The sequence below is a fragment of the Salvelinus fontinalis genome, chromosome 9 (genome assembly GCF_029448725.1).
Source record: "Salvelinus fontinalis isolate EN_2023a chromosome 9, ASM2944872v1, whole genome shotgun sequence".
Taxonomy (NCBI): domain Eukaryota; kingdom Metazoa; phylum Chordata; class Actinopteri; order Salmoniformes; family Salmonidae; genus Salvelinus; species Salvelinus fontinalis.
This window is the reverse complement of record NC_074673.1, coordinates 46,805,928-46,820,163: the sequence shown is the minus strand read 5'-3', so window position 1 is coordinate 46,820,163 and position 14,236 is coordinate 46,805,928. Positions and strand designations below refer to the sequence as shown.

At 40.8% G+C, this 14,236-nt stretch overlaps 1 protein-coding gene across 1 annotated transcript; it reads right to left on the bottom strand.

Annotated features, from left to right (window-relative positions):
• Positions 1-5,809: 5,809 nt before the first annotated feature.
• LOC129862720 (leiomodin-2-like) lies at positions 5,810-11,984 on the bottom strand. The gene is made up of 3 exons (XM_055934625.1): positions 10,812-11,984; positions 8,724-10,043; positions 5,810-6,912 (listed from the first exon to the last, which is right to left on the bottom strand). Exons 1-3 carry the CDS (start codon positions 11,085-11,087, stop codon positions 6,886-6,888), a joined length of 1,623 nt encoding a protein of 540 aa, XP_055790600.1. The 5' UTR covers positions 11,088-11,984; the 3' UTR covers positions 5,810-6,885.
• Positions 11,985-14,236: the final 2,252 nt, after the last annotated feature.

Sequence of the window (14,236 nt, the reverse complement as noted above, 5' to 3'; positions counted from 1 at the left end):
TTGTTATTGTTTTCCCGTCAACCTCCACACTAGATGGGCATGATGAGATAGATGTACCAAGTAAGCACTTAAGTGTATTCCATACGTTTTTACAATCAGTTAAAGTATTTTTGTTTAAAAAAATTATTACGATTTAATTTAACTGCATAATTACGTAGTGTTATATAATTCTGTTCAATTTCTAGTTTAGATTTGGCTGCTAAGACTGCCATATTTCTTTAAGAAAATGCCTGTCGTAGAAAATTACAAAATTAGACATACTATGCTGTTTTTACATAGAGAATTGTCCATTGTAATATGCTAGTGTTTTTTTCCCCTGATGCAGGCTTATTGTCGTGTGACTTAGTTATAAGTCTGGGCGTACAGATAAGAGCCGGGTGCGACCGCAGTGTGTGACATCCCGTTTTTACTATCTGCAGGAACTGCTCTGTATGGAAACTTGCAGGAAGGAACAGACAATGGTGGCAACGTCAGCTATCTTAATCTGCACAGACAAGTTAAACGCCTTTTATACACTATGTTCCCCTGTTTGCACACATCTGCTGACTGCCACATAGACAAAGAGGTTGGACTTTTCTATAAAAGCTGAGAGCCAACTCTGTTCGTTGCGCTTTCAACTCTGACTATTCTTAGTGATGGTTGATTGCTTCATTTTTGCTAATCTTATAATACAATTGTTGTTTGAAAGAATCTGCAGTCTCTTTTCCTATAGAATTTCTTTGACATGACTCACCCAGTTCATGTCACGTACACTCCCTCTCTGGCCTCTAGGTCATCAGGCTGCTGATTATCCAGCACACCTGTCACCATAGTCTTGCGCACCTGCACCTCATGACACTCACCTGGACTCCATCACCTCCTTGATTATCTTCCCTATATCATTCAGAGACCCCTACGTTGTCTTGGCTGTGTGTTTAAGGTCATTGTCCTGTTGGAAGGTGAACGTTCGCCCCAGTCTGAGGTCTTGAGCGCTCTGGAGCAGGTTTTTATCAAGGATCTCTACTTTGTTACGTTCATCTTTCCCTCGATCCTGACTAGTCTCCCAGTCCCTGCCGCTGAAAAACATCCCCACAGCATGATGTTGCCACCACCATGCTTCACCGTAGGGATGGTACCAGGTATCCTCCAGACGTGACGCTTGGCATTCAGGCCAAAGAGGTCAGTCTTGGTTTCATCAGACCAGAGAATCTTGTTTCTCGTGGTCTGAGAGTCTTTAGGTGCCTTTTGGCAAACTCCAAGCGGGCTGTCATGTACCTTTTACTGAGGATTGGCTTCCGTCTGGCCACTAGCATAAAAGCCTGATTGGTGGAGTGCTGCAGAGATGGTTGTCCTTCTGGAAGGTTCTACTATCTCCACAGAGTAACGCTGGAGCTCTGCAAGAGTGACCATCGGGGTTCTTGGTCACCTCCCTGACCAAGTCCCTTCTCCCCCGATTGTTCAGTTTGTCTGGGCGGCCAGCTTTAGGAAGAGTCTTGGTGGTTGCAAACTTCTTTCATTTCAGAATTATGGAGGCCAGTGTTTTTGAGGACTCCAATGCTGTAGAAATGTTCTGGTATCCTTCCCCAGATCTGTGCCTCGACACAATCCTGTTTCGGCGCTCTATGGACAATTCCTTCGACCTCATGGCTTGGTTTTTGCTCTGACATGCACTTTAAACTGTGGGACCTTTTTTATAGACAGGTTTGTGCCTTTCCAAATCATGTCCAATCAATTCAATTTACCACAGGTGGACTCCAATCAAGTTCTAAAAACAAGGGTGATCAATGGGAACAGGATGCACCTGAGCTCAATTTCAAGTCTCATAGCAAAGGGTCTGAATACTTATGTAAATGAGGTATTTCTGTTTTTTATTTTTAATACATTTGCAAAAATGTCTAAACATGTTTTCACTTTATCATTATTGGGTATTATGTGTAGATTGCTGAAGAAATGTTATAATCCATTTTAGAACAAGGCTGTAATGTAACAAAATGTGGAAAAAGTCAAGGGGTCCGAATATTTTCAGAAGGCACTTTATCTCATTAATTTAGGTATATTTGAATTGTTATGATCATTTCACTTTATATTAAAATCAACCAAGACAAATACATCTCTCTTACTATCTGTGGCCTGGTCAAAACCCAGATAGGACACCTTAGAGCTAGGAGGTCTGTACACACATCCTACCAATATGGCTGCATGGTGAGGCAGATGTACTTGAGTCCATAGTGCCTCTATTTGACATACATTAAGTTCATCCCTCCTCTTAAAATGTATATTCTGAATGTACAGTGCTACACCCCCACCATTCCTGTCCCTTCTCAGTAGACTATATCCTTGAATGTTCATTTGCCCATCATTTACGGATGCATCAACATGTGTTTCAGTCCAAGCCAAAATATGAATATAATTTATGTTGACCAAGTTAAAAACCTCATGTATTTTGTTAGGAAGGCTACATACATTAACCTGAGCCATATGCAACCCTTTCCTTATCAAGTGAAGATCAGTAGAGCATGTATTTGTTATAATTGAAGTTGTCATGGTACACTACAACACACAAACTCAGATTTGAACATTAAATTAAAATAGCCAGGGAGTTACTCTAGAGTCCTGATACAATTGCCCGTTGATATAAAGTTTATCCATCACCATGGAGACTCGTTGATTCAGGCAACACTTTTCTTTCATGATGGGATATAGTTTTTTTCTCCTTTCATTGATCTCGGTGGGGAAGTGATCATTCATTCCAAAATCAGTGTTTCTGAGTTCTCTGCCCATGTTCTTCGTCACTTCCTTTTGCTTAAATTTGTCAAAACATGCGATAATAGCCCGTGGCCTATTTCCAGAGGCCTTACCTATTCTATGGGCTCTGGAGAAAGTCACATTACGCACAACATCAGTGGGCAGTTTCAGTTGAGTTCACGTAAAATCTCGGACAGTGTCTTCACAGCCTCTGCTGTTGTCATTCTCAGGTATCCCTGAAAAAAATGAGATTGTCCCAAATTGATCAACACTGAACATCAAGCAAGGTTTTTTAAAAGTTGTTTGTTCTCCCTTTGTACCACCTCCACCTTGCCAGGAATAGAGTCTACAGTACCTTTCAACACTGTGTTCTTTTTCCTTACATCATCAATCTGACATTGGCTGAATTCTAGACTGGCACATAAAGCATTGATATCCCCGTAGTATAACCAAGATATCAAGTTTGGCAAGCGTATCATTGATGGATTTCAACAAGTCAACATCCATATCAGTAAACCTCTCCCCACTCTCCACTCACGCCCTCTTGCCTGGGGATGTTTTGATGCCGTCGTTGATACCGCTTGGCCAACTTAGCTTTGCTTTGTTCTTTTGATTGGGTTTGTTGTCCTTAACAGTGCTTGAATCCACTGAAACCAGCGACATGTTTCTTTGAGCTCTTAAGTGTCTCTCGTCAATTAATCGTTTAAGCTCTTCAATGGATTCTGAATCATCCAGTGTGGTTGCAGGCAGAGTAAAACAAAAATAACTAAACAACTGATGAATCTTTACGGACCTATACCTGCCGTCGGTAGATACACCCAATACAAAATTTAATTGTTGTGTACTCTTATATTGAAATATTTCCAGCAAACAATTAACCGAATCTGAAGAGGTCATCAGTCTCTTCATTCTCTATTCAACAGTATTGTCACCCATCAGACTATTGTCAATTGAATCTTGTCTTTAGGCCTAATCTATTATTTTTATTAAATATATTAAATTAGTTTAAATATGCAGTACCAGTCAAATGTTTGGGTAGTCACCTGGAATGCATTACAATTAACAGGTGTGCCTTGTTAAAAGTTAATTTGTGGAATTTCTTTCCTTATGTGTTTAAGCCAATCAGTTGTGACAAGGTAGGGGTGGTATACAGACGATAGCCCTATTTGGTAATAGACCAAGTCCATATTATGGTAAGAACAGCTCAAATAAGCAAAGAGAAATTACAGTCCATCATTACTTTAAGATATGAAGGTCAGTCAATACAGAAAATGTCAAGAAATCTGAACGTTTCTTCAAGTGCAGTTGCAAAAACATTAAACGCTATGATGAAACTGGCTCTCATGAGGACTGCCAGGGGAAAGGAAGACCCAGAGTTTACCCTTGCTGCAGAAATTCTTCACAAAGTTCAAGTAACAGACACATCTCAGCATCAACTGTTCAGAGGAAACTGCGTGAATTAGGCCTTCATGGTCGAATTGCTGCAAAGAAACCACTACTAAAGGACACCAATAAGAAGAGACTTGCTTGGGCAAAGAAACACGAGCAATGGACATTAGACCTGTGGAAATCTGTCCTTTTTGGTCTGATGAGTCCAAATTTTACATTTTTTGTTTCAACTGCCGTGTCTTTGTGAGATGCAAAGTAGGTGAACGGATGATCTCCACATGTGTGGTTCCCACCGTGAAGCATGGAGGAGGAAGTGTAATGGTATGGGGGTGATTTGCTGGTGACCCTGTCAGTGATTTATTTTGAATTCAAGGCACACTTAACCTGCATGGCTACCATAGCATTCTGCGGCGATATGCCTTCCCATCTGGTTTGCGCTTAGTGGGACTATTGTTTGTTTTTCAACAGGACAATGACCCAACACACCTCCAGGCTGTGTAAGGGCTGTTTGATGAAGAAGGAGAGTGATGGAGTACTGCATCAGATGACCTGGCCTCCACAATCACCTGACCTCAACCCAATTGAGATGGTTTGGGATGAGTTTGGACCGCAGAGTGAAGGATAAACAGCCAACAAGTGCTCAGCAAATCTGGGAACTCCTTCAAGCATTCCAGGTGAAGCTGGTTGAAAAATGCCAAAAGTGTGCAACGCTGTCATCAAGGCAAAGGGGGGTTATTTTGAAGAATCTCAAATATATTTTGATTTAACACTTTTTTTTTGTGGTTACTACATGATTCCATATGTTATTTCATAGTTTTGATGTCTTCACTATTATTCTACAATATAGAAAATAGTAAAAATAAAGAAAAACCCTTGAATGAGTAGGTGTTTCTACATTTTTGACTGGTACTGTGGTATAGGTGTTGTTTGGATGTGTTGGGTGTGAAACTGTTGTCTTACAGTAAGAAAATAAACTATCTTATTTTAGTATTTACAGTCTATGCGCTTCTGGATCAATCAATACATTATCTGACTGATTACAATTTACATTTGGTGTCCAGATTTCTTATGACCTATTTTAACATAAATGTATTCATTTAGCAATTTTATTATTTGTTATGGAATATTTATATAATTGAAATATCAACGGTCAGAATGACAGTCATGGCCATTCTAGTTGTTATGAAATTCCAGCGCTCTGAGTGTTAACAATGTGAATATATCTAGCGTTCGCCACGTGGGCTTGTAGCCTAGCTAGTTAGCACAGCGCTAGTTTCCTTTGGCTAACTTTATGTTGGTATTGCGACAAACAAAAACATGGCTCTCGACCAAACAGCAGTGACGCTAGGATGATCAGTCGAGTCAACACTGGTAGTGGGTTGAACTAAACGAGAGAGCGAACTAGTAATTATACCCTTCCAGGTAGAAAAGCTAGTTGGTAGGATAGCAAGAATTGCAGCTAAGCTAGCTACGTCTCCACAGCTAGCAGTGTGATGTTAGTTACAACAGGATACTAACGAAGAAAAGCGGTGAAGCTAATTCTTACCCAAAGCAAAAATTTTCCTTTTCAATAAAGACACCCAACACAAAAGACGAGAGTTGATAACCCTGCGCTCAGTGGCGTAGCCTTGACGGCACAGTTAAACAGGAAAACAGATCTAGTCATATTGAGTGTGAGGAAGAGAGGTGAGAATGATCAGAGGGAAGGCGAGGGTCTCTTTAATTAAAGGGGAAGGGCTTTGTGGCCACCACTTTAGCCTGCAACATACAAGGTAAAAATAGAACTGAAAAATCTGATTTTTATTGAAATTATGACAATAGTTGTTCAACCTTTTACAGATGCCTACCCTAAACTGAATTACTTTGCTTGAGTGAAGTTGTATTGTCACTCTGTACCTTATTTTAAGCATTTGTTCCAATTCTTCCTGTGGTGCGTCTGACATGTCACTGTCATAACCTGTCAGTAACACTATAACGCTATTCCTCACTTTGTCTTTCACTCCATTCCCAGCCCTATGAATCTTGTTTAAATTACATTTTCCACAGTTAAAAATGTCAATTTATGCCATTTCATTGAAAAGGCTTTTAAATATATGACACACTACAATTATAAGGGTTCTCTCTCCGAGACTAGTGGGTTATACAAAGAGACCACCTCTTGTGGGAAAATGTGTTAGCCTTGAACAGCTGCAAAATTCACTTTAATGAATTGGGAACAATTCCAAGATACACATGAAGCTGCAAGGCGGGATTAGAGGTGATATAGTTATAGATAGCATTAATGTGTTCTAATTTTGTTCCAAGTCAGTTTAATCCTGGCTAGGATGGGATAAGGGTTATCTTTTGGATCTTCCATAAGCCTACATTTAGCCAGTTTGTAGTTAAGATTTCTGTGATGAATCAATGGGTCTAAATCATTAATTGAAATGACTATTGAACAGCAGTAATATTATGGATTGTGCCTTAAATCTATAAATTGCCACCCGTTCATAATATGTAATCACGTCCAGTGTAGTATTTTTCACTACATGACAGGAAAATATTTACATAACACTAGCAAAATCACATGTGAAATGTGTCAACAGTTTTCCAAGCAGAAAGTTTCATAGTAATACATAAACAAATTATATTTCAATATACTTGTATTTATATATTTAGCATTTGTGGAACAAATGTTTCATATTTGTTTTATGAATACAGAATGAAGTGGGTGTTGTATTTGTGGAGAACAGCTCTTGATCAGGTTGGATATTCCTTTCTCCCACCACAACGTTAACATAGATCCTGCTGGAGAGTCACCTGCAAGGAGAAAGAGTGTGTCAGTCCGTGTCAACACATGTCCTACTGACACAAACTATCGGACCATCTATGCAATAAGTGGATAAGTAGATGGGTATTTCAGGACCAATGAACCTCGAGAGAGACCGAGTGATCGAGAGAGAGAGCAAGACAGTTGGCGTGGTGAGAGAAATAGCTTGGTAACATTAAGGTGTTTGTAAGCAGTGATGATTTTGATGGGGGTCGCATTGAGTTCCATCTACCTTACCAGTTATTCATAACAAATTACAACCCACTTATTATCTCACTGCAAATTGCACCCTATTTGTATTAGTATCATTACCTGAAGTAAAATATTAACACAACATGTAAAGTGTTGATCCCATGTTTCCCGAGCTAGGGTGCTTTGCTGAAGACATTGCCTGTGATTGATTTAGAATTCAAAGCACTCTTAACCGGCATGGCTACCACAGCATTCTGCAGCGATACGCCATCCCATCTGGTTTGGGCTTAGTTGGACTAATAATTTTGTTTTTCAACAAAACAATGACCCAACACACCTCCAGGCTGTGTAAGGGCTATTTGACCAAGAAGGAGAATGATTGAGTGCTGCATCAATTGACCTGGCCTCCACAATCACCCGACCTCAACCCAATTGAGATGGTTTGGGATTAGTTGGACCGCAGAGTGAAGGATAAACAGCCAACAAGTGCTCAGCATATGTGGGAACTCTTTCAAGACTGTTGGAAAAGCATTCCACGTGAAGCTGGTTGGCAGACTGCCAAGAGTGTGCAAAGCTGTCATCAAGGCAAAGGGTAGCTACGTTGAATAATCAAAAATCTATAATATATTTTGATTTGTTTAACACTTTTTTGTTTACTACATGATTCCATATGTGTTATTTCATAGTTTGATATCTTCACTACTATTCTACAATGTAGAAAATTGTAAGAAAAACCCTTGAATGAGTAGGTGTCTAAACTTTTAACTGGTTTGTATGTAGGTACACCATCCATTCACAAAAATACTTTGCTCCAAGCAAAACAGCAATTCTACACATTTTTTAAAGTCACATTTTTAAAGAGAGGTAAAGAGAAAAATGTGCAGTTGTATAGCTAATGTCATGCTATTCTACATATTTGCCATGAGGCTGAGAGAAAATGTTGCTGTTATAATGCTAATTTCTTGCAATTCTACACATTTTGAGCAGAGAGACACATTTTCAGTTTTATAGCTAATCTCATGCTATTCTACGAATAGCATGAGATGGGGGGGGGGGGGGGTTGCGTCCTTTGTCGCTACCTATGTTGCGTCCTATGTCGCTACCTATGTCGCTACCGTCCTATGTCGCTACCTTTACCTTTCTTTACTCTAAGGGGTCATGGACTTTAACACTTTTTTTATTCTGGTCAGATAATTTATCTATTTTCTTTTCTTGTCAACCATATTGTTCAACTGACAGCCTCATGGTGATCCATGCTGTAGATTGTTTTGTCTGTTGGCACACTGTCATCCTGTGTGCATCAGTGCTCCAAGCCATTAGTCTTATCGAGTCAGGAGGGTAATGTGCAGCTATTTATAAATGTATTAAGTGGGAGGAATTCACAGGGTTATGAAGGCTGTCATCTAATAATAACACTGTTTCCACAAAGGCTGTGTAATGACTTTTGGAAGAGTGTTTCACTTTTATTTGTAGAATCATATGAGTACAACTGAGTTTTGCTCATGTCTGCTGAAAGTCCTTTTTTGAATAATGATCAAGATTTATTGGCTAATAAAATAAATTATGTCACTGGTTCATGATTGGATGTTTGTGCATCTGTCATACTTACCCTTTTGAGTGATCTAATGCTGCTACCACGAATGGCCGCCATCAGATCATCACGGGTAGAGCTCAGAGGTGCTAGTGGCCGGGGTGGGTTGTCTTTCTTCTTTCGTGCAGAAGGCTTCAAGGCATTCTTCAGCTCCTTGAGAATGTCAGAGCTGCACTTCTTGTTGGCCCCATTTTTGCCCCTCTTGGATTTGGGTTTCTTTTGGCCTGATTGACTCTTTGTACTTCCTTCATGTTGTTTGATCATCTCTGCAATCTTCCTGGTTGGTGTATTCCTCTCAGACTGAAGGCCAGGGAGTGGAGGAGGGGGAGGCGGAGGAGGGATGTTATTTGGGGTCTGGTCATTCCTCGCATGTTTTGGAGAGAACCAGGGTGGTTTGTTTGAAGGAGGCGATCCAGAAACTAGGCCTGTTGTCCCGGCATCGGCCCTGGGCTGGACTGTTGCTTCTGGATGGCCTTTCTCCCTCTGTTGTTGCATCCGTCTCTGCCTCTGTCGGTCCTGGTTGCGAGTCAGAATACTGGTGGCGGTCATCCTGGGGCCTGGCAGATCAAACTGGTAGCCCAGCTTGAGGAGGGTATTGTTGTCCCTCAGGAGGTGAACCATCTCCATCTCAACCTGCCCCCCGCAGATGTGCCTCTGGTTGTGGAAGCGCAGCTCCACCAGAGTACTGTTTTGTTGGAGCGATGCCAACAGAGCCAAGATTCCATGGCCGGACACAAAGTTGGACTCAATGTTGAGGTTGGTGATGGAGCAGTTTTCTCTGAGCATCTTGGAGATGGCGAAGGCAACCCGGTCATTGGCTCGAGTGTTAGAAAGGCTAAAAACACGTACGTGTGTATTGGCGCTCAGTGCTTCGGAGATACGCAGCAAGGTCTCCTGAGAGATGTCTTCGATGTTGTTGAAGTTGAGCTCGCTCATCGTGGGATCATCGCGAAGGATCCGTTCAAGTGCCTCGTCAATCACAATAGGGTTCCCACAAGGTCTCTCTGTAGTCACATTTAGGTTTTGGTCAGTCATTGTCATTCTCAAGTCTCCCCTTTCAGAACAATTCCCTAGGTTTCTTGACAGGTGGTCAACAGCGTTCTGCCCATGTCTACCAGAAGTTGGTAAAGGCTCCTGTTTGCATTTGTCCTTCTTTTCCTCTTCATTTTCAGCCTCAATTGAACCATTCTCATCCTCACCTGCCTCGTCTTCGCTCTCTTCCCTTCCATTTTGGCATTCCTCTTCCTCATCACTGTCCTCAGACTCTGTGCTGTTACTGTCACTCTCTGTCACACCTTCCTCTTCGCTCTTATCAGTCTGTCCTTCCTCCATTCTATCCTGTATTTTACAACAGGGTGGAAAATTAGGTTGAGACCTAACATTCTCCAGTTACTGTCTCTTAATGAGGAATACCTCCAGAACTCTCTGAGCACACATAATCATTATAGCTGGTATTTCGGAGACAATATATTTTTTGATTGTTTTCCACTAACTCATATCAAAATAACACAGTAGGCAATGAACACAGTCTTCATATTGTTTGAACTCTTATACAACGATAAATGTTTGGCACACTTCATTTGCATATATACTTAAACCTTTCTCCTAACTTCCTCTGGCATTTCTTATAATCTTTAATCATTCTTATTTAAAATATTGAACCTCAAATTATTGTGATTTCTATCATTGGCAAAAATAAAAACATCATCTTCATCTTCATCTTCAAAAGGTAATGTTTTCTGTAAAATTATACTGTAATGCAGAATATAAGTAATCGGCCATTTCAATCAGCGAGACACTGAATTCCAAATATGTACCTGCTATTTCACAATAGAAAATTGAAATAAATATTTTTGTCTCACCTAAAATATTTAAGTTTGATTGAAATAAATGGTCTTTTTTCATCACCGAAAAAGGAAAAATGTTGTTAAGGAGTCGGACATATCAACTTAACTTCAGATTGTTTTGTTCTGCCAATATTTTTTGAGATGCCTGAAATTGATCTTGTTGCATCTGGAAGCCCTCTGAAGTTAAGGCATCTATAGAATAATATCTATATATTTGTTTTCTCTGGTTTAAACCTTGAAATACCATCCCCTTTCTTACATGTTCAGGGAAGGATTCAGATCTGTCATCCTCTAGCAGTTTGCGTGTCTCGTCCTCCCAGTATTTCAGCAGTGCCTCTCTGGAGAAGGTGCCTGTGGGGGTCTTGGCGGTCTGGTCTTTCTGCCTCAGCCCGATAGGTACGTTGTCATCCGGGTCCATATCCGCCAGCTCCCTCTCCAGCTCCTGAAGCTCTTCAAACGACAAGCCAGCCAACACCTCATCTTCATCCACTGATTCATACTTCTTCAGCTCCTTTCGGTACCCAAAGGTACTCATGATGGACTTGTCAGAAACGCTTGGATCTTAGTGAGGATCTTTTTCAACTGAATCTTCCGCACACTCTCTTAAAGCTACTGGGTAATGGTAAAGGCGTGTGGCCAGGGATGCTGTGGATGTAGGGAGTCTGAGAGAAAGACTGATGGCGAAAGAGAGACTCTGTTTGTCTAATCTTCCCAGCTGCCATAAGACCCTTAAAGGGAGGGAAATGTGTAAAGGGTCTGCCAATTATGTTCTTTTTTTAGGGTGTGGGGATCAACAAGATAGGTTTACAGGAGCAATGTGAGGCCACTTAGTGGCTCTGAAGAGACCTATCACTATAGCTCGTACCCAGGGAGAAAAAAATAGACCAACAAAGCCTGAGGGAGACATCAAAGATTAACGTGAATGGTGTTACATAATGTTTCAGAACATGCAGTACAGGTTGCTGGGTAAAAACACTTGTTCCCAGAGGAGGAAGAAGATGATGAACAAAAACAAAGGAAAAGTGGGTATCTGTTTAGAGGGAGTAGACAAAACTACAATAATGGAAGAAGAACAAAAGAAAGTGATAAGATTATTTAAAAAAATTTATATTAAAAAATGGACACGGAATAAAGAAGGACAAATTGTCAATCCATTGCAATATATAGTGGCTCTCTAAGCAGCTGGTGGGTCTTTCTTAAATTGCGGTTGCATTTGCATCCCTCACTTTTGCAACCATGAAAAACACTGTTTATCAATTTTTAAACATAATGCAAGTCCAGTACACCGCAAAACTTTATTGTTCATACATTGTTTAACGTACTTAGGGCAAGCAAATTGGCTTGTCCAAGTAGCATTGTAGTGACATGTTTTGGGAATTTAGAGTTATCTATCTATTCTTTTGAATGCCACTAGAAAGTAAACAAACGTTAACGTTAATAATATTTTATATAGCGCAATAAAAACAAAGATGAGTCTGAGCATGCCTGGCAGGATTGGTCCAACAAAGCTAAAGACCCCAGATGGGAGAGCATAATATACAAGGATTTTCTCAAAGCCGCTAAAGCACGTTGACGACATCGTACTTAGCCAGTGGGAATTCGCGGGAGTACCCCCTCCCAGGTAGTGGTGCTGGCAACACTGGCTGCGGTAACCCATGGGCGGGGGGGTTACACACTCGGACAATCAGAGAGGGGGCAAATTATTGTGGCCCTGGCAGCACAGAATAATCAAATGGACTGACTGCACAGAGGTACCTGGGAAGAAGTGTCACAACGGGGACCAGCGTGTGTGTCTGTTGGGGGGAAGGGGGGTATTCGAGTTCCATCAGCTAGGACTAGACATTGTTTAATCAAATCTTACCATTCCTCCTCAATTTGGCATGCCTTCTCAAATAGCTACAATGGTATACACATTTCCACACATCAGGTCAACTCTCGAGTTGGGCTCGGGGATGGAACAATTGTTGAACACGTGTGTGTGCGTGCGTGCGTGCGCGCGTGCGTGCGTGTGTGGGGGGTTATAGGTTGGTCTATGGGTGGAAGGGGAGAGAGGTGTAGAGGTGTTTGTGTGGGTGTGTTTTTTTATATACTTATATATATATATATATATATATATATATATATATATATATATACACACAGTACAACCGAGGCGAAAGCGCTAGAAAGGCTGTTGGCTTCTAATCTGGTTTTGTTCTGTAGGTGGCACCTTGTGCTCTTTTCAAGGGATGGGTCCCAATCTCTTAAAGGCCCTAGGATCCATGTGTACAGGAGTGGTCTGCCAGTCACCTAGACGACAACCCAACTTGGGATGGGGGGAGGTTTTAGCGGGTGAAAAATTGGAGGACAATTGGAGATTTACTCAGTCATAGTTACAGTACACTTAACAGTGCAGATATCATGGTACCGCTATATGGTCATTCAGTCATCATGGTACTTTTTAATGGTAAGTTTACAAACATATTATTGTAAGTATAATTGAAACGTGTATCTCATTATGGTAAGTCGTGATAAGTATAGTATAGAAATAAGTATAGCTAGTTATAATTGTAATGGCTTAGCAGATGATAAGAAAAGACGATTGGTCTTTACCTGGCTAATAGAGAAGGAATATAATATCTATTGTTTACAGGAAACTCATTCTACATCTTTAGATGAAGTTGTGTGTAAAAGGGACTGGGGGAGGGGGATGATAAACTTCTCTCATGGTCAAAGAAACTCAAAAGGGGTGATGATATTCATTTTAAAAGAATGTCGATAAATGTGCAAAATGTCCAAACAGCTTGGCAAGGAAGGTGGATCTTTTTCTTTTTTAAATATTTCTTTTTTAAATATGCTAATGGCCGTTAACAGATTTGGCTCATTAATCTATACAGTCCAAATAATGATGGTCCACACTTCTTTGAAAATATATACACTGCTCAAAAAAATAAAGGGAACACTTAAACAACACAATGTAACTCCAAGTCAATCACACTTCTGTGAAATCAAACTGTCCACTTAGGAAGCAACACTGATTGACAATAAATTTCACATGCTGTTGTGCAAATGGAATAGACAAAAGGTGGAAATTATAGGCAATTAGCAAGACACCCCCAATAAAGGACTGATTCTGCAGGTGGTGACCACAGACCACTTCTCAGTTCCTATGCTTCCTGGCTGATGTTTTGGTCACTTTTGAATGCTGGCGGTGCTCTCACTCTAGTGGTAGCATGAGACGGAGTCTACAACCCACACAAGTGGCTCAGGTAGTGCAGCTCATCCAGGATGGCACATCAATGCGAGCTGTGGCAAGAAGGTTTGCTGTGTCTGTCAGCGTAGTGTCCAGAGCATGGAGGCGCTACCAGGAGACAGGCCAGTACATCAGGAGACATGGAGGAGGCCGTAGGAGGGCAACAACCCAGCAGCAGGACCGCTACCTCCGCCTTTGTGCAAGGTGGAGCACTGCCTGAGTCCTGCAAAATGACCTCCAGCAGGCCACAAATATTTTCATATTTTCATTTACTTCATTTATTTTAATTTACTGTTCGTCTTTGCTTTTACAGTGAATTCAATGCATGGCAAGAAGACTCATTCCATGTTGCTGTTGTTTTTAAAACAACTTATATTATATTATTAGTACTGAAACCTGTCTAGATGTTGGCTATCTAATTCAATATTTTGATTATCAAAACATTGAGGTTA